Source organism: Acipenser ruthenus, chromosome 4 (genome assembly GCF_902713425.1).
Source record: "Acipenser ruthenus chromosome 4, fAciRut3.2 maternal haplotype, whole genome shotgun sequence".
NCBI classification, from domain to species: domain Eukaryota; kingdom Metazoa; phylum Chordata; class Actinopteri; order Acipenseriformes; family Acipenseridae; genus Acipenser; species Acipenser ruthenus.
In genome coordinates this window covers 17,882,061-17,907,349 of record NC_081192.1, presented here as the reverse complement: position 1 = coordinate 17,907,349, position 25,289 = coordinate 17,882,061, and the positions used below count along the sequence as shown (strand labels likewise).

Below are 25,289 nucleotides of genomic sequence, written 5' to 3'. Positions count from 1 at the left end.
GCGAAATGTAACAATTACCTAATGGGTATTTACCTCCTAAAGACCCAAAAATCGTATACCAGTGCTGCTCATCAAGCTGTGCAGTCCCGCCCCCGAGGGCACAAAAAGACAGCGCTCACCGATCTCAGCTCCGTTTTTTCTTTAAAAGCTGGCGTGATCGGAGAGCATTGTTCAGATAAGTACATTGTTGCTTCTATCTGTATATATATATATATATTTAACATGTATTGTGTTTTTTTACATAAATTATATGTGACATTTAAACTAATTGCTGTAATAGTTTTTTACTAATTATACGCATGTGTTAACATCCCGCGGCGGCCCTGTGCGCTTCAAGTCGCACCTTGCCAGGTATCCAGCAACATAACCCCCAGGCTGCATAGCTCCAGCTGGAGGTTATTTTATTTCAGTTTTTTGCGTTTTAACACCATACAAGACGTTTGTATTATTTAAATTGTTAATTACTGTTTTTTGTTAAGAACGTATTGTAGCGATCCTGGTTCCCGCAGGCAGGCGCATCACACAGGGCAAAGCAATCCACACACAGGCGAAGGGCGGGCGCAAACCCGGGACCTCTAGCACTAAAGCATAGCGCCGATACCGCTGTACAAAGGAGCCGGCTCCATTGCAAGGAATGTATATCGGGCTCATGTCTTTGTGTGTGATTACGTCACCTACCAGCCCTGCTGCTGCCTTCCTCCGTGCACGCTACAGTATTTCTACGTGCAAGCATTTCTAAGTGCAGGCCTGTCAGCAATGTGGTGCTAAACACACGTGCAGGACCGAGATAATCGCTTTATCTTGATGCCGTTTTGGTGACAGCTTTTAGCATCACCACTGCGAAGGCTGTTGGTCCATTCTAGCAAGCAGGCTTCCCTCAGTCTCGACAGAGTGGTTTTGCCAGTGGCTTTTACAGGTTAGCATCCCTGTATGTTACCACCCATGTACCCGTACCGAACTGGTACAGAGATCACCGACCCGCTCCGCTCCTGACCCGGTACTGTACTGGCAGGTTACCGCCACCGAACCCGACCAGGCGCCGTCCCAGTGCTGACATGGTGCTAAAGATACCGACCTGGTACCATACCTGTACCAACCCGGTGCTAAAGTCTCCAAACTGGTACCGAACCGACAGGGTTAGAAACTAACGCTCGCCTGAGGCGAATTAAAACTGATGAGGACTAGCTGATGTCTGTGTCTCAGTAGTCCTGTGGACAAGTGCTTAAAAAAAGTGTACAGATATACTCTAACATTCATAGGCTTGCGTTTAAAAAAAAAAAAAAAAAAGTGAACAAACATTCATAATGGTTACAAAACACTCACTCAGAACTGAAACCTCCCTTCATCTCCCCTTGTAATGACGAATTTTGCATTATTTTGAGATAAGCAAATGCGTCTGCATTTCATTGAATTTTGTCTGTGTGATTGCTTACACTATTAATTTATTCATCGCCGTGGTTTAACTATGAGCTTTCGGTATAAACAATTTATAGGGCCCTATGAAATCTGTTTTATTTTGAATTTTCTGATTTTATTTTACGAAGCTTATAAAATGAGTCCAGCATATTGGTGTGTGTGTGTGTGTGTGTGTGTGTGTGTATATATATATATATATATATATATATATATATATATATATATATATATATATATATATATATATATATATAATTTACACATACACACACACACACACACGTTAGTTATGTGTGCAAAAGTATGTATATTCAATGAAAGTCATTCATATCAACTCATTCTTTTTGACATTTAAAAAAGTGTTTGTTACACATAAATAAAATACATTTAATTTTTTTTTTAAGTTTGCAATATAAACCCTGTGTGAGAATCCTACCCAAGACATGCTTCTAATGCAGCTTGCAAGACATGCTTCTAATGCAGCTTGCAATGCAGACGCCCTAGCTTTCACTCCACAAAGTTTGTACTTCCATTTTACAACATTTGCAAGTAGTATAGCAGTAAAGTTACAGTTTTTAATAAGTAACGAGACGAACAAGATTTTGTAAATAATGATTATGTATTATCCCGATTTGTATTGAAAGCTTTCATCTGATTTTGCAAACTATCATAATAAGCTTGATCTGTTCCTTTAGTATATTGTAACATTTTCATGTTTAGGAAGTAGTACTCAGCGAGACGGTGTTGAATTCTCAAAGTGTTTGTTTTATTTGAAACTACAGAGAATTCCTGTTAGGGGCCGGAATTCACGGCACCAAAATAATAGCCCTACGTTTTAGTCTTGGCACTTTCACTGTATATTCTCTCCGGTCACAGCTCACACACTCACTCAGTCGCACCCACAGTATCTCATTCAAGTTCAGCGCTGGACTGTCCAGTACCCAGGCTCATGCACCCTCTTATTGTATAACCTCCCGTCGTTTCCCGCTGCTGTCAAACTCATCAACCAGTCACATCCATGCTCTGCAACCCCCGAAAACAACACCACACATTCTCCCCACTCATTCACTCCCTCACTCCCTTCCCATGCTAAGTAACAGCGTGACCCCCCTTTACAATACATGTAACACATAAAAGACAGACGAGACAAATTGAACAGACAAAAAGTCTTGCAACAAAGCAATTGTCCCAGTCGTTGCAATATATTTTTTAATTTGAAAGTAAAATATATGAAAGTAGGACGACCTTCATGTACAAAAATCTTCACTAATATACAATTGAACAAGAACTGTTGAGTATTTATTTTTGTTTCATACAGTATTAAATAGCAGTGTTTATATCTGATAGTGAAAAATAAATATCAAGATAGATAAAGAAATAAATGTCTATGTGTTTTATGTATGTATTAATTTGTTACATTATTTATTAATGTTTTACTTTTACCAAATATATAGGTTGTCCTTCAGCATAGCTAATTCTCAGAAAAAAATTACGTTCCTTTTTATCCAGTGGGGACCACAAATAGTGTTGCTCTCATCAACCAGTATCGAGAGGAACCGTACTTCCTTGTGCCAATAGGGACCACAATGAGCGTTACACTGACAGGAAACCAAAATTTTCAGAGCTCAACATCAGAATCTCCGAATGATGATGATGAAGATGAATGATGACTCGAAAAATCTCCAAAATATAACAGTCTTGAGAATTCTCAGCTGGCTGACTTCATCTTTCAAAATACTGCTTATCTCAACTAATCATGTAGCACTGACAGTAACACAACACGCTTGCAAACTGAAGGTTATAGTTTCATTCAAGTCCCATGCATGTCAGACCTTTTTTTATATTTATAAAAATATATATTTTTTTGCAGGCAAATGTTCAATTTTAAAACAGAAATAAATAATTTTATATAAATGATATCAACGCCACAATAAGTGCGTTCCCTAGTATATTTCCATGTTGACAAAACAAGTTAATTGTCATTAAAACTCAGATGTCCTGTAATGTACTCATGGATAAAAGTACTTGGGGTCTGCAAAAAATTACTTGGGAGAAAAAGGTGGAGAAGGACATTTTTGCCTTAGTTTGGCAACTTACTTCTCTTACTGTATTAGAGGTGTGGCAAAGTGGTTAGCAGAGTACAGGTGTAGGAGTAGGAGTGATGCGGTGCGCAATGAAAAGACCAGTCAGAAAATGATTTAATTCTGTAATCCAGGACTGGTGACCAAACCATAAATTCCAGGCATACACAGCAATGTGTATTGCACTGTTGTAAATACAGGGTCTGCAGTGCCAAATAATAAACACAGTCAAAGTACGCACACACAATATACAAACACGGTCACCAGTCCTGGGTGAGTGCTGTAGTGCTTGTGGTGTAAATACAGTTTATCGTGATACAGGTGTAGTGATGTCCGGGTTAGTGCTGGTCTCTGGCGACAGCTCTGGAACATGTTAGCTGTCTACTAATAATAACAAATAGCAACAATTAATGACAAACAAACAAAACACTCACGGTACGATAAACACAATACGGGTCCTTCCGGGTCGTTCCTTAACCATAGACAAAGGAACAGATTACGTCGCTTCGTCCCCTATTTGTACCGTCACGCATGACTATGGCCCTGTGAAAATCCAGGAAATTTTCTTTAAAATTCACGGCAGTGTCACTGGGAAAGGATCGTATTTCACGGAATATGCACGGAAATATTTTTTAAAAGGCAAATATACAGATAAATGCACTGACATCAAAATTAACATCAAAGTTATTCAAGCACTTTACAATAGCTTGTGAAACTGTGTTCTAATTAACAGCCTGTAGGTAAAGTGTATCTGCAAGGACAGCTTTCAGTTCTAGTATGTCAGGTGAATGTTAACCATTTAGGTCTTGCAAAACAAATACAATGTGTAACTCATACTGATCTTGTGCATCACTTGACTCAGTGTGACCACTGACAAGCAACCAGACTGTTTTACCAATTCCATAATCTCCTGCTTGTGATACTAGGCAACTTTAGGTAAGTATTTACATTTGCTACACTCTGTCTGAAGAATTTCCATAACTTTTGGTTGGACTTTTGGAATATGGAAGTCACTGTTTTTTGTTTCTTTGCAAGTAAAGCAATTCCCCCCCACCCCCCCACCCCCCACCCCCCACCCCATGTTCATTTCATATTGAGGTTCAATGGTGCATGATTACAATATATATAGCAGTGACCAAACATGATTTTTTTGGAAAAGCATTTTTTTTTTTTTTTTTAAACATATATTCTTATCTCTGCCTGATCCTGTTGCAACTTACATAATATGAAAGGAAGTGTTGTGGCCTTTCATTTGATATGTTACATGCATTCAGTACAAACTACCCAGTAGTTAAACATACATAAATGAAAACAGCGAAAAACAGGTGAAAATAGGGCAGGTATAAAGAGTTAAAAAAAGAAATGGAGCGCTGGTTAAAAAGAAAATCACCTTTTTCTTCTGCTGCATGCAAAAACTTCACGTCAGGCAATGGCAAAAGCAATGGAGAGTGCTCTGTCTCACAGTTATGAACAACTCTTAGGTCTCCTGAAAGCAGCTTATTTTAAAGCAACACCAGTGTGAATGGTGACATGGTAATATATAGTTTCTATATGCCATTCCCCCTAAAATTTTGGAATCCCCCTCCCCCATTGGCTGCAGCATAGGGGGGAAATCCCCCTCAGCACACGAAAATGAAATTCAAGCCCTGCCCTAGGTAGATGGTGAGCTGATAATATCTCTTCAGCCAAAGGTAATTTAAGACGTTGCCATAATGCATACTGAAAAACTGTAATGTAGCGTGAGTTTTGTAATAAAGCAGTGTCCGCTGTTGCAAGGAAAACAACGTTTATTTCTCAAACTGACCAGAAAGGTGAAAACAGAACACATATAAATACTTGGGACTGTAATTAGGAAGTGTACTGCTGAGAAAAAATAAATACATTGAGAATTAAAAATTAAATGTACTGCAGCTTACTTGACTGCAGTGAAATAAACTGCCATTCACTAAATTTAGCTCTCAGGTTGTGCTAATGAAAATATCTAAAATATATGGCAATGTGCTTGCTGTAGTGTATTTAATATTGAAAATAGCAGAATGAACACGCTGCAATTTAAACTTGTTTTTACTGTAAAATAAAGAGTAACATGTAATCATAAGAGTTGCCTGTGTTACATTACATGCTGTCTGATCAGTGCTTGACTAATGCTGAGCGTGGGAGCTGCAGCATGCTGTTTCCCATATTACAACTGTACACAATTAAAGGTGTGGTCACCAATTCCACACACATTTTCACATTATTAAAGAACTGCTTCATTGACACTTCAATACAAAAAGCGGGCATTCCAGGTTTCCCAGGATGCTTAGAACACATCAATGTGATCTGGCAACAAATTCAATCAGCTAAAAAGGAGAGGAAGGAGCTCCATGTGACATTCCTGGATTTGGCTAATGCATATGGTTCAGTGCCACATGAACTTCTTTGGGCAACATTTGATTTTTTCAGTGTACCGATGACAATAACAAATTTAGTGAAAGCCTACTTTGGAGATTTGCAATTTAGTTTTTCAACTTCAGCACTACATGGCAATGCCTAGAAGGATGCACCATTTCTCCACTGGCTTTTACCATGGCAAAGGAAGTAATCATTAGAGAATCAAAATGGGTAGTGGGAGGAGAGCGCTTGGCTTCAGGAATGCGACTACCACCAATTCGAGCATACATAGATGACATGAGAACCATGACTACAACAGTAGCCTGCACTAATCGGTTATTGGGCAAATTAACCAATAACATTGAATGGGCACGATTGCAATTCAAGCCCACTAAATCAAGGAGCATCTCTATAATTAAAGGTAAAGTAGTAGATAAAATGTTCTACATTAATGGTGAGGCAATACCAACAGTGTCTGAGAAGCCAGTGAAAAGTCTTGGGAGATGGTACGACGGGGATCTAAAGGACACAATTTGTGTGGGAGAAGTTAGACAACAAGCAGTGGAAGGGTTTAAGAGCATAGACAGCAGTGCTTTACCAGGCAAACTAAAACTCTGGTGCTTTCAGTGTGGTCTACTGCCGAGGCTGCTGTGACCACTGACTGTGTACGAGGTTTCTTTGACAACAGTAGAGAAGCTGGAAGTTTAATCAGTTCATACATCAGGAAATGGTTGGGAGTTCCACGCTGCCTCAGCAGAGTGGGACTTTATGGTAAAGGAATACTGCAGCTACCAGTCTCCGCTCTAACCGAGGAGTTTATGTGCGCCAAGGTCAGACTGGAAATGACATTAGTAGAGTCACGCGACAAATGCGTAAGGGAGGCAGCACCTGTGTTGAAAACTGGAAGAAAGTGGGCGGCAAAGAAAGCTGTGGAAGATGCAAAGGCTGCCCTTCGATTTGGTGATATCATGGGGCAAGTTCAGCATGGAAGAGGGGGTCTTGGTCTCAGTTCAGCTCCTCCTACATGGCACAAGGCAGCCCCAGCTCAACGGAGGAAGCTGGTAGTCAACGAGGTGCAAAAGCAGGAGGAGAGGATGAGGTGCGTAAAGGCCGTGCAGGGAGAATGGACGAGATGGGAGAGTGTGGAACAACGCAAGATTGGCTGGCAAGACCTATGGTCAAAGGAACAGAGCAGGATCAGTTTCCTCATCAGGTCAACATATGATGTTCTCCCATCACCACAGAACCTAAACCTATGGGTAGGAGAGGATCCCTCCTGTCCTTTGTGTTCATCATCTGCAACATTAAGGCACATTTTAAGGATGTAAGGTGGCTCTTAGCCAAGGACTTTACTTTGCGCCATCACCAGGTGCTGCGATGTTTGGCCTTAGCATTGGAAGACAAGCGTAACATGACGAATAAGTTGCTACCTATTCATCAAAACATTACACACAAAAGACAACATTCCTCCGCCCAGGAGAGCAACCACCAAGAAAAGGTGTTAAAACCAATCCTCGCCCAGGACAACTGGAAGCTGCTAGAGACTGGAAAATGCTGGCAGATGTTGGTCAACGGCTTATTTTTGCACCTGAGATTGCCACCACCAACCCTCGACCAGATATTGTCTTGTGGTCTGGATCAGCACACCTTGTTCACCTGGTAGAGTGCCATGGGAGGATGCTGTAGATGAGGTGTATGAGAGGAAGAAACTGCTGTATGCTCAACTAGCCGCTGAAGCGGAACAGCGTGGATGGAGAGTCTGGGTTTACCCAGTGGAGGTGGGTTGTCGAGGATTTGTGGCACACTCTACAACCCGGTTTCTCAGAGACGTCGGAGTCAGTGGCCAAGAGTTGCGTCGCACAGTGAAGAACTTATCTGAAGCAGCAGAGAGGAGCAGCCAACTGGCTGTGGTTGAGACGGAAAGATTCTGGTTGGGGATCTCAAGCACAATAGAAAGAAAGAAACGCTGATGTACGGATAAGTAAGCTGGGCTGAGTTGAGTGGGGGACGGAGGGGGGGTGATGCTGGGATGCCAGAATCACTGTCGAGCCCTCTTGAGGTGTCGTGGGCTAGTCGACGAAACACTGAGGATGGAAGATGCCCACTTGAAGACCCCAGAGATGTACCCTACTTAGCTCAATCCAGACGGTTGTCATGCTGTTGCACTGGGGAGACTGCACTGTGGTTGATCCCCAGAGCCAGCATTGCAGCCGTGGTGTGTTCTGATGCGCTAGGGAGGCAAAATCAACTGATCCCTGAAGCCAGCATTACACTTCAGCCATCAAAACCAGGCAGAAAGATATCTACATCATCATATGGAAGGAAACGCAAATGGATGGAGACACATATGGATCACATTAGTTTACTGTAAAGCTACGTCTTAGTTGGTGCTTATCTTGGCGAGAGCCGAGTTCAAATCAGCATGAGGTTTTAACATCTACTCTCGTGTAATGGAAATCATTGCACATGGAGTATTTTGTCAGACACTGCAAGCAGGCCACTACTTGTCTAGCACATGCTTAACCCTTTGCGGTCCATTTATTCAGCGCATCTCAGGCGTGTCAGGTCCAATTTATTTTCACACGTGCAGTTTATTTGACGCGCTGTTTAAAAGTATTTTTTTTCACAGTAAAACAGGTTTAAAAGGCACTTCATATCAACAGGACACTCAGTACTGCATCTCCAGCCCCACCCCACCCCTAGTTCGCTGTATTTTTCACATACCTCTTCATAGTCGTGCATACCAGTAAATCATCTCCTGATCACTCCTCAAAAATGCGATCTAAGTCATTATTTTATTACTATAACATCTCAAAAAGCTCTACAAATGTCTGTGATATTCTTTGAGCGCTGGATGCAGAAGCAGCTATCTTGTTTGTTTATGTCCGTGTTATCTCTGTGGTCCTGGGGCTATCTGTATTATCAGATACACCCCTTTTCTTTTTTTTTGTTTCGGCTTCTCTCGACTCCTATCAGTCTCACTCGGCCATTGAATGGTTTTCTCGACTTTTTCCTAGAGGCCTGTTTTTTATGTCTTTTTGATGATGTTTTTGATGATTTGGACCGGAAAGGGAAAATTGTAATGTCGGACCAGGTCCAACATAGGATCGCAAAGGGTTAAACCATCCACAATTGCACCAGAAGCACCATTTTAATCCTTTTTTTCAAGGCCCACCATCGAAATTATGCGCCACTATGAGATTGGTGCCCCCTACTACCTTGTAAGTGCCACATACCTTAAAACTAGTTGAAAACCCTGGGTTCTACAGGCTAAATGTCGTGTTACCTCAAAACCCTGGTTTTGGAACTAGAGTGTTAAGGGTGGCTTCTCACTCGACCCTTAAAACACAGACATGGAGGTGAAACTCCCTCAATATTTTGACCAAGCTGCTTGTTACTGGGGTTGCGAATGGTAACGCACAAGGCCGCTTTCGGCTTAGTAGCTTTGGTATACAACTTGTGTGTTTTTTTATAGTTACAATTGACATCGTATTACATTTATTCAGCTGCACTTGAGGGTGAAGTGTTGACAGCAGAAGTGTGTTCAACTAATCTGATTTCTGTGCCAGATCTGACTTTCCTATTCTTCCAGCTTCAGGACGAGAGATTGGCAGTTTGTTTGTATTCATATTTTTGTTTTCTATGTGATATATTACACATGACGTTATATTTTTTTGATTGTTTAATATATATCTCCTGGAAATACATCCTTAAATCGTGAAGTTAACCTGAAGAAGCACTGCGTGTACCATCAGTTTTTGTACACTTCAAAGGTTAGAGGTTGGGAGTGTCCTGCTCCTAGCTTTATTTCCTGCGCAACAGACATTTTCTGTGGAACCTTTATATAAACTTGCACACAATATAACCTAGGAAGAAAATCCCACATCCTGTTTGTCTTCAGAAAATAAGAAAATACAATTTTTTTTTTCTCCTACACATTCTCTAGGCTTGTGTCTAAAATGGTCTGTTCAACCGTTTATGGCTGAAAGAACCATTCAAATGTAATACAAATACATTTTGTTCTATTTTCACAGACTGCTAAATGTCCATAAATGTGATACTTCACCTCTTACACAAGAGACATATTTAAGAGCTTAGTAAGCCATATACTGCATGGTTTCAAAGCCACCAGTCTGACAACTCTCAAAATTGCAAACGCTGTGGGAGAAAGTATCAGATTAAGCAGTGCCCAGCATACGGGAAAGTTTGTGTAAACTGCAAAGAAAAAAGTCTGCTTTTCAAAAAATAAATTTCGAAAGCACACAGACATAAATATGCTTGAAGAAGCCGAAGTAGTTGACGACACTGAAGCGATGTTTATTAGAGTCATTGACACCCACAGAAAAACATGAAATGGCGGTGCAAACAATTGCAATCAAATACGCAGCAAGTGCTGATAAATAGATAGTATCGTTAATGGTTAATGGCACGGTTTTGTAACTGAAACTGGACACTGGTGCAAAAGCGAACCTGATAACAGTGAAGGATCTGAAGATGCTGAAAAATAAGCAGCAGATCATCACAGGTGATGCTGAAAGCCTATAATGGACAAATGATTGCCACCCAGGGCGTATGCAAATTACAAGTCCAGCATAAAGAAAAAATGGCAAAGAGTCATTGCTCTGAGACTAGGCTTGTGAAGTGATGGGACTGGTGAAACTTGTTTACACAGTGACACACACGACAGGAAACAAGCATGCACAGACTGCACAGCACACAGTTTCTACCACGATGCCAACTGTGGAAGTGTGAGAACAGGTGTCCAGGCATTTTTGAGGGAGTCAGAGCATTGCCCTTTAGTATTAGATTAAAAAAACATAGCACGTCCAGTTCCTTTGAGACAAGATTTATGGAAGGAATTTGACAGAATGGTCTCGATGCAAGTGATTAAGCCAAGAGAAGCTGAGTGGGTCAGCTCAATGGTCTGTGTGAAGAAAAGCAAAAAATCATTTAGAATATGTATGGGCCCTAAGGATCTGAATGAGAATATCTTGCTTGAGCATTACTAAATACTGGAGAGGAAATTCTAAGTGAGATGGCAGGTGCACAGTATTTGACAAAACTAGATGCATCTCATGGCTTCTAGCACTTAAAGTTGGACTGTGAAAGTCCTTTGGACATTACAGCTTCCAGAGACTGCCCTTTTGGAATATGTTCTGCACCAGAAATCTTCCACCGAGCAATGGAAAATATATTTGAAGGGCTGGAAGGCGTTCGAGTGTACATAGATGATTTCATTATCTGGAGTTAAACACATGAAGTGCACAGTGCCAGAGTGCATAGAACCTTGGAGAGTGAGCACCGATATGCACTGAAGCTCAACAGAGAAAAATGCCAGTTTGCCAAGCAGGAAATTACATTCGTGTGAGACAGATTGACAACAGCAGGTGTACATCCAAAGTAAAATATATCACTGAGATGTCCAGGCCAGAAGATATAAAAGCCACCAGAGAGCTTTGGGAATGATTAACTATATGGGCAAGTTTTTACCAAACCTATCAGCTAGAACAATGGTCTTGCGAGAATTACTGCATGGAAAAAGTGAATGGTCATGGACACCAGCTTGCAAAGAAGAATGGAAGCTATTGAAACATACACTCTTGAGGAAGAATGGAAGCAATTGAAACAAATGCTGGTAACAGAACCAGTGTTAGCTTTCTTTTTGCTACAAGATAACGATGGCGCTTGGAAACCTGTGGCTTCACTTGAAATGTATTTGCTTACGATTGTAAGTCGCCCTGGATAAGGGCGTCTGCTAAGAAATAAATAATAATTACGCAGCGAGGTCTATGATTGAGACTGAAAAACGCTACACTCAGATTGAGAAAGAGTGTCTGGGCCTAATAATTGGCTGTGAAAGGTTTCACTTTTACATCTTTAGAATGCCAGACATAGAAATAGAAGAAACACTTCAATGATATGTCGCCATGCATTCAACGTATGATGATGATGATGATGATGTGCTTGCAAAGATGTGATTATGCCCAAACGTACACACCAGGCAAGTGCTTGATTTTAGGCAACTTTCCCGGAAGCATTTTTAATAACTGCTCTATCTGGAAATATTCAAATCAATTACCAAGGAAAAGACACAATCTTTTGTTCTCTGTTTATTCAAATAAAAGTATTTAGTTTTAAAAACACTTTTTTTGTACACTCATTTTATAGAGAAGATCGTTGTTATGGAGGACTATATTTATGGAATGTTCATTTTAGAGTGCTTATGTGGAAGGATATGTAAACAAAAAAGGAAAACCTAAATAAATTCAGTTAAAATCAATAAAAATTATGGATAATTGTGCTGTAACACTGACGTATATAAGCAATATATATCGGGCATTACAAGGATTATATGACTTCGTCTCGGGACCCATTACCCAAACGGTCGTGTAATGCCTGGTAATTCCCTCTGTGTCAGGTCTTATTGCTTACACACACACACACACACACACACACACACACACACACATATATATATATATAGCTCAGAGTCAGCTGCCCAACTTTTCAATATGTTGTACATATTTTTTTCAAGGAGCCTGTGTTTGAATCAAAACATTGAAGGTATTTATAAGTTTTTGATGGCATGACAACTACTTGTTATTGTTTATATTCAAATCAATGATTTATTCTTACATGATGTAATGGTGTTCTATATATTGTGACATCATTTTTGTTTTTAATTTGTATTAATTCTAATTAACATTATTTTATATAAACTTATATTTATACTATCATGCAATGTTGGCTCTGAGGATCAGCCTTGATTTGGCCTCCCCAGCGCATCAGCATGCACAACGTTTGAATGAATTGTGTTTATTTATTTATTTAAATGTTATATATTTATTGGAGTTAATTAGTTCATTCGTTTCTGTTGCGTCCCGCTGGCATAATCGTGTTTAGTCTATTTAACCATTTACTTTCTTTTATTCTTCGGTATGTTGCATTGTCTAATTTTTGCTGTTCTAATACTACAAACTATGTCATTTATGTCATGTCCTTGACTGGTGAAGTGCTGTACTATTGGTTCATTAATTTTCTTATTTCTAATTGATGAAAGGTGGTTCTGAAATACTGGTGCATGTCAGTAGGTTTAAAGAAGAGGTCAGTCTCAATTAAACCTTACAGTTTTACTATGGTATCTAAAAATTCTATTTATTTTCTTGTGCATTGAAGGTCCACCTTAATATTACTGTGTATTTCATTTGCCATTTTATGAAACTGGAAAAGAGATTCTTCTCCATGTGTCCAAACCCCCAAAATGTCATCCACAAACCAAATGTATTCTAAAGGTTCTCTTTCCGATTTTCTAAGTAACTATTCTTCCCATTTCCCCATATATGTACTGGCAAAATGCATTCCTAATTTAGATCCTTTTGCTGTACTATCATTTTGTTTGTAATTCTTCCAAAGTTTCTTTACGAGGGACACTTGGATACAAGGATTTAATATCCATGCAAAATAAAATTGTATTCTCTGGAAGGTTGTCTTTAGTGATTGGCCTCCCCAGTGCATCAGCATGCACAACTTTTGAATTAATTTTGTTTGTTTCTTTATTTAAATGTTTATTGGAGTTAATTAGTTCATTCTTTTCTGTTGAGTCCCGCAGGCATAATCGTGTTCAGTCTATTTATCCATTTACTTTCTTTTATTCTTCTATATGTCGCACAAACTTCACATCATTTATGTCCTGTCCTTGACTGGTGAAGTGCTGTACAATTGGTTCATTAATTTTGTTTTTATTTCTAATTAATGAAAGGTGGTTCTGAATTCTTTTATATAAAGTTATTCCAGTCTCTCCAACATATTTGATTTCATCACATTTAGAAAGGCAGTATAGTGTAATGAGCACAACAGTTAAATAATTAATACTGTTCCTCTAAAGGAAGGGGGATGTAAGGATAAGCCTATGTTACTAGTATGGACTAGTGGTGCTCCCATAGTGCTTGGTGCTAGAGGTCTTCACAGGTCCAAATTAATCAACCTGACTGACCACGAACTGACAATTATTTACCCACCCCAACCTGTTGTAAAATTCTTGCTATTAGGCTCAGATCCGACCCGGTCCGAAAAACGGTGGAACGCTTTTCCTTTCCCCAGCTTAGTATATGCACCAGAGCATATGCACTGACTAGATACAGTATTAAAGCAGTGTTTTTTCCAGTCAAGCTGGAAATGTGGCTGAACTACATACAGTGTTTATTCCATCATGAACCTAACAGAGGACTGTCAAATTAAATATGTAGTATGTTTGTGTAAAAGATACAAAGATAAATACATTATCTGAAAATCAAATGAACTGAAGTACGATCTCGTAAATGCGGGATTTTATTACAAACTTAACACAAGAGCAAATGGAACTGAGATGGAAAATGTGTGTTTTGCAAAACTTGTTTTCCTTCTTTGTCCACAATAACAACAAATGATTCCCACACCACAGACTTTCACGTCCTTCATAAACAAATCCATTACTCCGACTTTTTTAAGAATGATCTAAAAGAAACACCTTCGATATGGGTCAGGTGTCTGCTGCTGCACTCTGCAAGCCATGTCATGTGCTACTGGGGGAAGCCAATCCACGCAACAGGAATTATAAACAATGATTTTTAGTACCAAACTAAGAGAGCCTCTTTAACAGTAATCTACAGTTTGTGTATTACTAAGTAAACAAAATGGGACCTGACCCTACACAACCCGAGTGTGAAGAGTGCATTTTAAGAATTTAATTATACAATCAAAGTTTTTTTATGGTTAACATTAGCAGGGGTAGGTTTGGACTTGGGGGGATTGTGAATTATAATCACGATAGACAAAATGCTGTTGACTTGATTGACCTGCACTCAGAGTTAAAGGATGGTTTCTTATGTATGTTTGAGAATAACCGAATAGTTACCAGTAGTGCATTGTTAAATCTGCATGAACAACATTATTTTTTTTTTAATTTTCCTTTATTTTACTTCACAGGAGAGTCAGTAGAAGGGCTGCGAGACAATGACTACATTCTGCTTCATTCGTGTCGGCAATGGACTACCATCACTGCCCACAGCCTGGAGGAGGGCCACTACGTCATAGGGCCGAAAATAGAAATCCCAGTCCATTATGGGGGTAAGTCAAGAACAAACTACATCTCAAGCTGCAGTTAACCTTTGAGGTGGTTATCGAAGCAAAGACATTTCTAATTGTAATGATCTTTTTTTTACCTGCAATATTATTATATGCAAGTGCTTTTTTATGTTTTGATTTAAAAGAAAAAACAAAGCATGTAAAACATTTTAATAATTCCAGGCATATGAGTTATTATTGGTATATGGAGGCTGTTCCATATCTGTTTCCATCTACCACCACCAGTTTCAATAACTCGCCCACTCTACATTCTGTTTTACACGTATTCAGTGGGTGTATGTCAGTGAATTAATCAACATTATGAATCATCATACTTCCTTGCGTGATATATCGTATTGTGAAGGAGATACTGTGATACATGATCAAAATCCCAACCTATGTACAGGTATGTAGCCTTATGTAGTCCTCCAAATGTTTTTTGAATGAAGAAAACATTACAATTATAGTTGGCATGAACAAAATTGTTTATCATTAATGATCATTTTATTTTATTACGTGTCAGACAAAGTAGCTCATCAGGATCATCACATGTATTGTGAATCACACCATATTGTGACCTGTGGAATGTGACTCAAGTCGATTGACACACCCCTAAAAGGAGGCACATCTGAAGACCACCAGGGTCCAGGGGTATGCACTCTGAAAAAAGAAAGAGAGTGCATTAAAAGTAAAGTTCCTAATCATGCTACAAAATAGCTTTCAGCTGTAAACACTGCAACACATATAAGAGAAGCCTTTGGGCTGCACACTATGGAATTAAAACAGGATGTACAAGACAGGATACAGCACATATATGCAAAGTAGATTTAATTCAATCGCATTACAACCTCTTTACATGGCGCGCATGTGAAGTAGGTGTTTTTTCTGTTTAACTAAATAGTGGGTGAAGTTTTCAGGTCCATTTATCGATTTATATGTTGTTTTAATGCTGTATAAAACTGATCAACAGGGTTTTTTTTTTACGTCAGCTGTAAATACAATGGAAATGTGGTTAACTGTATGTTGGTGCTTCATTTCTGCTTAATTTACCATTAAATACAAATACTTTTACATATTTATTTAAAATGTTCTAACCCCCCCACTTTGCGCACCACTAGTTTAGTGAACTGCAAAGCAATCGAGTGAACTGTTGTCAAGTCAATGTGTGTTTTTTTTTTTTCTTCACTGTAGGAAATTGCTTTAGATTGGTTTAGTATGACTTCGGGAACCTGCTGTACGAGTATGTGCAATAACAATCACTTTTTGTTCTTTTTTCTTCTTCTAATTGCAAATATAATTTAATTTGGTTCTAATGGCAAACAATTGTATTAATCAGATTTACATAATCTAAGAGAGCTTCTGTTTCTAAGATGTAATTCCCTAAGGGCACTATAATGTATTAATGTCTACCACTGACTTTAATATTTGTTTCACCTGAATCAAAGTGAAAAGAAATATAGAAAACATATATTAATAACAAAACAATAATGTATTTGTAAGGATGCTGTTGTGCCAAGATGTTCATAAACTTGCATGGGTACAACACATCTCCAAGGTACAACACATCTGAATATTGTTAATTTCACAGTAGTGTGATCACAGGATATGTTAAATCATTTAATGGTGCATTAAAATACACAACCAGGTTAAATTTTGTAGGGCAACTTGCTGTTGATTACCTGATAATCCACTGCAAACAAGCCTATGTAGGATATTTACAAGGATAGAAATACAAATTTGCTTATACAGTAGCCTCCCCGTATAGGAACATCTCCTAAGAGAACACTTCGCCTAAGGGAACACCCTTGTGGTGAAACAGATTTTTCCCATTGTAAATGTTCCGGCTAAAGGAACAGGAACTTTGCTTAAAAGACCGCCTTCTTGGCACCGATAGGGATTCGTTCACAATGGATACAGTACTGTTTTGTAACCTGATAACTCATCATCATCAAACTTAATTTAAAATGGTTTATTCAGTCTTTTCAAAAGCGACTTGTCATGGAGAGTGTCTTGAGGCACACTGATTGGTTTAATAAATCTTTCCATCATTGACTCGTTCTGTATTTTGATTTCCACGAGTGCACATCATCGCTACAAAATGGTATGTAAACAAACGCTGAAACACGCCGCTGTTTCTCTTGCTACAAAACGTTCGAACATTTGAAAAAAAAACCTGAATCAGAGTCGCAGAACAATTTGGCGTTTCCCGTTCTGGTGGGTTGCTTCACCATTCTGTTAAATAATATACATGTCTTGTATATTGCTGCTACGTGTGTAGGGGTGCTGTGTTAATTTAGTTTGACAGTTTATTAACGTCAGTTTGTCTGTTACTTAATTATTATAGATTATAAACATACACTTGCCTATTGCTTTTCTTTTACTTATTCAGTTCATTTCATATGTTGATGGACGTGTGTCATGACAAGTAATACATATTTATTTATTGATTGATTGATTCATATTGTGTCTGGCAGCTAACTCTGTCTTGGAGAACACTTTGGAGGTAATAACACTTCGCTTGCATCCCGAGGGGTGTTCTCTTAGCCGGAGACTACTGTATTGTGTATCACAGGAATTTTGAATAAAAATAGCATTGTGGTAATTAAATGCATTCTGAAATTCAAATATCAGAGATTATGGTAAGGAGGTGATACTGTAGTATAGTGTGGTCCAGTTAAATGATACTGTACTGGGACTAATGACATTTAATGTTAACATTTAATGTATTTGGATTTGCCATTACCAGAAAATTAGACCTAAATGTTTCTTTCTTGTGAAAGGCCGTGCTAAAACTCTCTCCCTGTCATGTAAGCTAAGATAAAAGTTTTCCTTCATATTGTTTTTGATTATTGTTACCATTTAGATATAAAGTGCTGTTCCAATTAACAGAATAATCGGACTGATTAATCAACTAAAGAGTTGATCACAGATTATTATTTTTTTTACAATTAAATTGTGCATTCAAAGTGCATTCTGGGTAGAGAGAGAGATGCATGCTGCTATTTAGGTAGGTGCTGATATGAAGCTCACTGTCTCTCCATGAGCTAGGACATGGGGGCTCCCAAGTAGCGTATCTGGTAAAGGCACTCCGAGTGGAGTGCGGGATGCGCCCTATAGCCTGGAGGTCACCGGTTTGAGTCCAAGCTGTTCTATTGCCAACCATAAACGGGAGCTCCCAGGGCGCAGGGGGGAGGGCTTAGGCCGGCCAGGGTGTCCTTGGCTCACCGCACACCAGTGACCCCTGTGGTCTGGTCGGGCGCCTGCAGGCTTGTAAGCTGCCCAGAGCTGCGTTGTCCTTCGACGCTGTAGCTCTGAGGTGGCTCTGCAGTGTGAAAAAAAGCGGGTGGCTAAAGACACACACTTCGGAGGACAGCGTGTGCTCATCTTCGCCGCTCCCGAGTCAGCGCGATGGTGGTAGTGGTGAGCTGAGCCTAAAAGTAATTGGATAGGCCAAATTGGGAGAAAATAAAAAAATAATTGGCGATTAATAAGTTAAAAAAAAATTGCTTGTGTCACTGTTATCATGTACCTAATACTGTTTGATTAGGGTAATATGACAGAAAGGTAAGATTTGTTACACTTACTAAAGTAAAAATAATAATACAAATGTTTTTAAAAACACCAAATTCCCATTGGACTTTTTTTTTTGATTTTTGATTTTTTAAGTTTTATTATGTATGGCAGCCGCTATATGATCGTTACCTTTATTAAAAAATTTCCAATATTTTAATCGAGTGACAGCCCTTTATATATACCGTGTATATATACACACACATATATATATATATATATACACACACACACATACATATATATATATATATATATATATATATATCTATAATATGTACACACATACATACATGGTTCTAAATTGGCAACAAAAAGGGCAAGGCCAAAATGGCCTTTAGTTCATTTAATTTGTAGAGGGCACCAAGGCCAATAAACTTAAGTCAAGGCCAAAGTGTAGGATGTTGTGTAATTCCCTTTCAATTCAAAGATGACCAACAACCAATACTTTTGGGATATGCCTGCCACAGGTCAGGTATTTACTGATCATGCCGATAGGCTCCTCTGGGGAGTGAAGTCCTCGGTGCCACCTACTGAGGGAATAAGTAGTCACTCCGCGGAGATCACATTCTCTTTTGCCTCTCACAATCCGGTAGGTAAGGTAGGTATAAACTAACCTCTACAGCTGCATGATTGAGTCTTTGTAAAAGAGCTGTCACTTCAAGTTCCTGCTAATTCCACTGCAATTTTTTGCTGGAAGTTGGCTTGCCACTTCCCGGAACCAGAAACTCGGCTTCTGAGGACTGAGCTAAACGCTGCACAACTGCGCTCCGTTTATATTGAAAAAATCTTGTTATTTCAACAGCCTACATCGCTCGGCGACTGTAGTCTGCTTTCTAATACTACAGCATCTGCTACCTATATTTTTTCTTTGCTTTTTGTAGCTAAAAAATATATACAGTGCCTTGCGAAAGTATTCGGCCCCCTTGAACTTTGCGACCTTTTGCCACATTTCAGGCTTCAAACATAAAGATATGAAACTGTAATTTTTTGTGAAGAATCAACAACAAGTGGGACACAATCAAAAAGTGGAACGAAATTTATTGGATTGTCACAAAGACGGCCAGAGTGGGTGGCGTCAGACCAGACAGGAATACACAGACAGAGACGGTGGTGATGATGAGCTGAGTGCAATGGCTGCACTCAGCGTTTATTAACAAATAAAAGGTTTGAACAATGGAATACAAAACAGGACACGGCACTTGACGCCAAAATAAACAGACAGACAAAACGACTAAACACTTAACAAACGGTGCACGGAGACAAACAAACACGGTGAGTACAAAACACTTATAATTATTCTTATCACTTATTTTAACTCCTTTCTCTCTCACCCGTTCTCCTCTTCCGAACACCCAACCCTGAGTGCAAGAAATGTGCGTCTATATATACTATTGTGCTGGGATTCAATTACTAATTAATTATTCACTTGAATCCCAGCACGTGAATTAATTCTGTGCAACCCCGTGCTCACATATTACATTTAACCAGCACGTGAAGTGATTTGTGCTCTCCTCGTGCCTAAATACAAATCTACACTTTTTAAATACACGTGAAACACAGACCCGTTTATATCCTGTGTACCAATCTATACACCAACATTAACACACGCAACATACAACACAAAACACACAAATGCACACAGGGGCGGGGCGCATTGCCACATATACCCCCCCTTGTGCGCAGCACACATGGCCTCAACGGCCACCTCCCCCCTTAAAAACCCAGCAGTCCAGGACAAAGTCTCGGGCTGGGAAGGGAGGCTTCAGTGGGCCCATGGCTGGCCATGCTGTCAGCACCCCTGCCGGTAGTGGCACGGCTGACAGCCTGTTGGTCCCGTCCTGCAGCGAAAAAGCTGCGGGGGCAGGTGGTCCCCCGACCTCCCCCTTCTTCGTAGCCGGCAGCTCCCTCCTGTGGGGCTCCGGCCACAAGAACTCCTGCAGCGAAACTGCTGCTGGGGAAAGTGGTCTCCAGACCTCGTCCCCCTTCTTTGTAGCCGGTAGCTCCCTTTGGTGGGGCTCCGACCACAGTACTGCCGGCAGCGAAGAAGCTGCAGTGGGAGCAGGTCTCCGGACCTCCCCCACGATCTCCGGCAGCGAAACTGCTGCTGGGGTTGGTGGTCTCCAGACCTCCTCCCCCTTCGTGGCCGGCAGCTCCCCTTTCTGGGGCTCCGGCCACCGTACTCCCTGCGGAGGTACGGGCAGCAGAGGCAGCTCCTGCTCCTCTGCTCCGGGCGGTGGCGGAGGCAGAGGCAGCTCCAGCTCCTCTGCTCCTGGCGGTGGTGGAGGCAGAGGCAGCTCCAGCTCCTCTGCTCCTGGCGGTGGTGGAACCAGCAGGCATTCACCCTCTGCTGGTGGAGGTGGAACCAGCAGGCATTCACCCTCTGCTGGTGGAGGTGGGACCAGCAGGTATTCACCCTCTGCTGGTGGAGGTGGGAGGGGCAAGCAGTCCTCCCACTGCGGTGGAGGTGGCGGAGGTAGAGGCGATGGGGCTGATGCTGGCCACTCAGAGGGAGGCTGTGGCGGTGCTGGCTCCCTCTGCTGTGGCGGCTGGGCATGTGCGCGCCGTGCTGCCTTCAGCAGCATAGCTCGAGGCTGCTGGGGGACACCAGCATCCTGCCCTTCTCCCCCCAAAAAATTTTCAGGGGGTTGAGCCTGTAACTCCTCCCCTTCTGGCTCTTGGGACGGCACCAGCAGGTATTCACCCTCTGCTGGTGGAGGTGGGACCAGCAGGCATTCTCCCTCTGCTGGCAGCTTGGGTCCTACGGCTGTGGAAGCCCCGACTTCCCTCTTTTTGGGCTGTGGACGCACCGACTCCTCCCTTTTGGGCTGTGGACGCACCGACTCCTCCCTTTTGGGCTGTGGACGCACCGACTCCTCCCTTTTGGGCTGTGGACGCACCGACTCCTCCCTTTTGGGCTGTGGACGCACCGACTCCTCCCTTTTGGGCTGTGGACGCACCGACTCCTCCCTTTTGGGCTGTGGACGTTCGGGCTCCCCCCACTCAGGCGTAGGACGTTCGGGCTCCTCCCACTCAGGCGTAGGACGTTCGGGCTCCTCCCACTCAGGCGTAGGACGTTCGGGCTCCTCCCGCTCAGGCGTAGGACGTTCGGGCTCTTCCCGCTCAGGCGTAGGACGTTCGGGCTCCTCCCGCTCAGGCGTAGGACGTTCGGGCTCCTCCCGCTCAGGCGTAGGACGTTCGGGCTCCTCCCGCTCGGGCTGTGGACGCTCAGGCTCCTCCCGTTTGGGCTGTGGACGCTCAGGCTCCTCCCGCTTGGGCTGTGGACGCTCAGGCTCCTCCCGCTTGGGCTGTGGACGCTCAGGCTCCTCCCGCTTGGGCTGTGGACGCTCAGGCTCCTCCCGCTTGGGCTGTGGACGCTCAGGCTCCTCCCGCTTGGGCTGTGGACGCTCAGGCTCCTCCCGCTTGGGCTGTGGACGCTCAGGCTCCTCCCCATAACTGCGGAAGGGACAGTGGGCGAACAGGTGATCCTGGTCACAGAGGAGGCACCCTGACGATGGCTTGTTACATCGCCGTGGATGCCTGGCCCTTAGGCGGCACTCCTCCTCCCTGTCCTTCACCTCTTTATCTGTCTCCCGCTTGGGCTGTGGAGGCAAAACCAGCAGGCATTCACCCTCTGCTGGTGGAGATGGGGACAGCAGGTACTCCTCTGCTGGTGGTCCTGCTACCTGGGCTGCTGTTCCGTTTATCGTTGCCTCCAGGTAGCTGAGGAGAAACTCCACACCTTCCTCCAAGGTGTTTGGGGTGTGTTCCTGCTGATAGGCCTCCCATCTCTCACTGTCCATCATCCACAGGGCCCGAACGACTATGGGCAGAGCCTGGGCCTCCAGCCCAGCATTCTCCAGGAACCAGTCCCGCCATTTTGTGGCGTCTTCTGCCATTGACTTTTTTTTTTTTTTTTTTTTTTTTTTTTTTAATCCAGACCCCTCCTGGTCTGACGCTTGGAGGCGCGGCTATCCCACGATGACACCACGTGTCACAAAGACGGCCAGAGTGGGTGGCGTCAGACCAGACAGGAATACACAGACAGAGACGGTGGTGATGATGAGCTGAGTGCAATGGCTGCACTCAGCGTTTATTAACAAATAAAAGGTTTGAACAATGGAATACAAAACAGGACACGGCACTTGACGCCAAAATAAACAGACAGACAAAACGACTAAACACTTAACAAACGGTGCACGGAGACAAACAAACACGGTGAGTACAAAACACTTATAATTATTCTTATCACTTATTTTAACTCCTTTCTCTCTCACCCGTTCTCCTCTTCCGAACACCCAACCCTGAGTGCAAGAAATGTGCGTCTATATATACTATTGTGCTGGGATTCAATTACTAATTAATTATTCACTTGAATCCCAGCACGTGAATTAATTCTGTGCAACCCCGTGCTCACATATTACATTTAACCAGCACGTGAAGTGATTTGTGCTCTCCTCGTGCCTAAATACAAATCTACACTTTTTAAATACACGTGAAACACAGACCCGTTTATATCCTGTGTACCAATCTATACACCAACATTAACACACGCAACATACAACACAAAACACACAAATGCACACAGGGGCGGGGCGCATTGCCACAGATATTTCAAACTTTTTTAACAAATAAAAAACTGAAAAATTGGGCGTGCAAAATTATTCAGCCCCTTTACTTTCAGTGCAGCAAACTCTCTCCAGAAGTTCAGTGAGGATCTCTGAATGATCCAATGTTGACCTAAATGACTAATGATGATAAATAGAATCCACCTGTGTGTAATCAAGTCTCCGTATAAATGCACCTGCACTGTGATAGTCTCAGAGGTCCGTTTAAAGCGCAGAGAGCATCATGAAGAACAAGGAACACACCAGGCAGGTCCGAGATACTGTTGTGGAGAAGTTTAAAGCCGGATTTGGATACAAAAAGATTTCCCAAGCTTTAAACATCCCAAGGAGCACTGTGCAAGCGATAATATTGAAATGGAAGGAGTATCAGACCACTGCAAATCTACCAAGACCTGGCCGTCCCTCTAAACTTTCAGCTCATACAAGGAGAAGACTGATCAGAGATGCAGCCAAGAGGCCCATGATCACTCTGGATGAACTGCAGAGATCTACAGCTGAGGTGGGAGACTCTGTCCATAGGACAACAATCAGTCGTATACTGCACAAATCTGGCCTTTATGGAAGAGTGGCAAGAAGAAAGCCATTTCTTAAAGATATCCATAAAAAGTGTCGTTTACAGTTTGCCACAAGCCACCTGGGAGACACACCAAACATGTGGAAGAAGGTGCTCTGGTCAGATGAAACCAAAATCGAACTTTTTGGCAACAATGCAAAACGTTATGTTTGGCGTAAAAGCAACACAGCTCATCACCCTGAACACACCATCCCCACTGTCAAACATGGTGGTGGCAGCATCATGGTTTGGGCCTGCTTTTCTTCAGCAGGGACAGGGAAGATGGTTAAAATTGATGGGAAGATGGATGGAGCCAAATACAGGACCATTCTGGAAGAAAACCTGATGGAGTCTGCAAAAGACCTGAGACTGGGACGGAGATTTGTCTTCCAACAAGACAATGATCCAAAACATAAAGCAAAATCTACAATGGAATGGTTCACAAATAAACATATCCAGGTGTTAGAATGGCCAAGTCAAAGTCCAGACCTGAATCCAATCGAGAATCTGTGGAAAGAACTGAAAACTGCTGTTCACAAATGCTCTCCATCCAACCTCACTGAGCTTGAGCTGTTTTGCAAGGAGGAATGGGCAAAAATTTCAGTCTCTCGATGTGCAAAACTGATAGAGACATACCCCAAGCGACTTACAGCTATAATCGCAGCAAAAGGTGGCGCTACAAAGTATTAACTTAAGGGGGCTGAATAATTTTGCACGCCCAATTTTTCAGTTTTTTATTTGTTAAAAAAGTTTGAAATATCCAATAAATTTCGTTCCACTTCATGATTGTGTCCCACTTGTTGTTGATTCTTCACAAAAAATTACAGTTTCATATCTTTATGTTTGAAGCCTGAAATGTGGCAAAAGGTCGCAAAGTTCAAGGGGGCCGAATACTTTTGCAAGGCACTGTATATACGTAATAACAAGAGAGAAAAGAGAGAAGCTTCCTCCACCAGGTCCTGGCTCTGCTGCACCCGCTGTCGAGTCGACACCACTGGGCTGACCTTGCCCGTCCACTCGGTGTGCAAAGCCAAAAAAAGAAAACCTATACCCTACCCTTCAGCTTCTGCTGTGTGTAAGTGTGTGTTGTTTTTAAAAATAAGTAAATAAATAAATAAATAAATAAATAAATAATAATAATAATAATAATACAACGTGTGCTTCCTCCTCTGGGTCTGAATAGCCAGATGTAGAGTTGATTTGCATACATTGACCACCCACCTCCGTGCGTAGGTCTTTCTTTTTTTTCTGTATACTGTCTGCAGGCTGTGCTCCATGCTGCTGTGAGCTACACGCTGCCTCGGTTGTGTGACTGCACATGGTCCAGACTAGACACCCGGCCCAGCGACCTCGGTGCTTACGCCCCTGGTGCTCATGCCTTCAGTGCTTCTGCGCCCTCGGTGTCTCAGTGCCTCGTAGCCTCGGTGCTTCGACACCCTCGGTGTCTCAGTGCCTCGTAGCCTCGGTGCTTCGACGCCCTCGGTGTCTCAGTGCCTCGTAGCCTCGGTGCTTCGACGCCCTCGGTGTCTCAGTGCCTCGTAGCCTCGGTGCTTCGACGCCCTCGGT

General features: G+C 42.0%; 1 protein-coding gene across 1 annotated transcript in view; it reads left to right on the top strand.

Annotated features, from left to right (window-relative positions):
- The window catches only part of LOC117399748 (GRB2-associated and regulator of MAPK protein-like), a 72,353-nt gene that overhangs the window by 1,417 nt on the left and 45,647 nt on the right, over window positions 1-25,289 (top strand). The window contains exon 2 of the mRNA XM_033999114.3: window positions 14,835-14,975. Within this exon, the coding sequence (XP_033855005.3) occupies window positions 14,835-14,975 (141 nt within the window). The remainder of the gene's footprint in view (window positions 1-14,834; window positions 14,976-25,289) is intronic.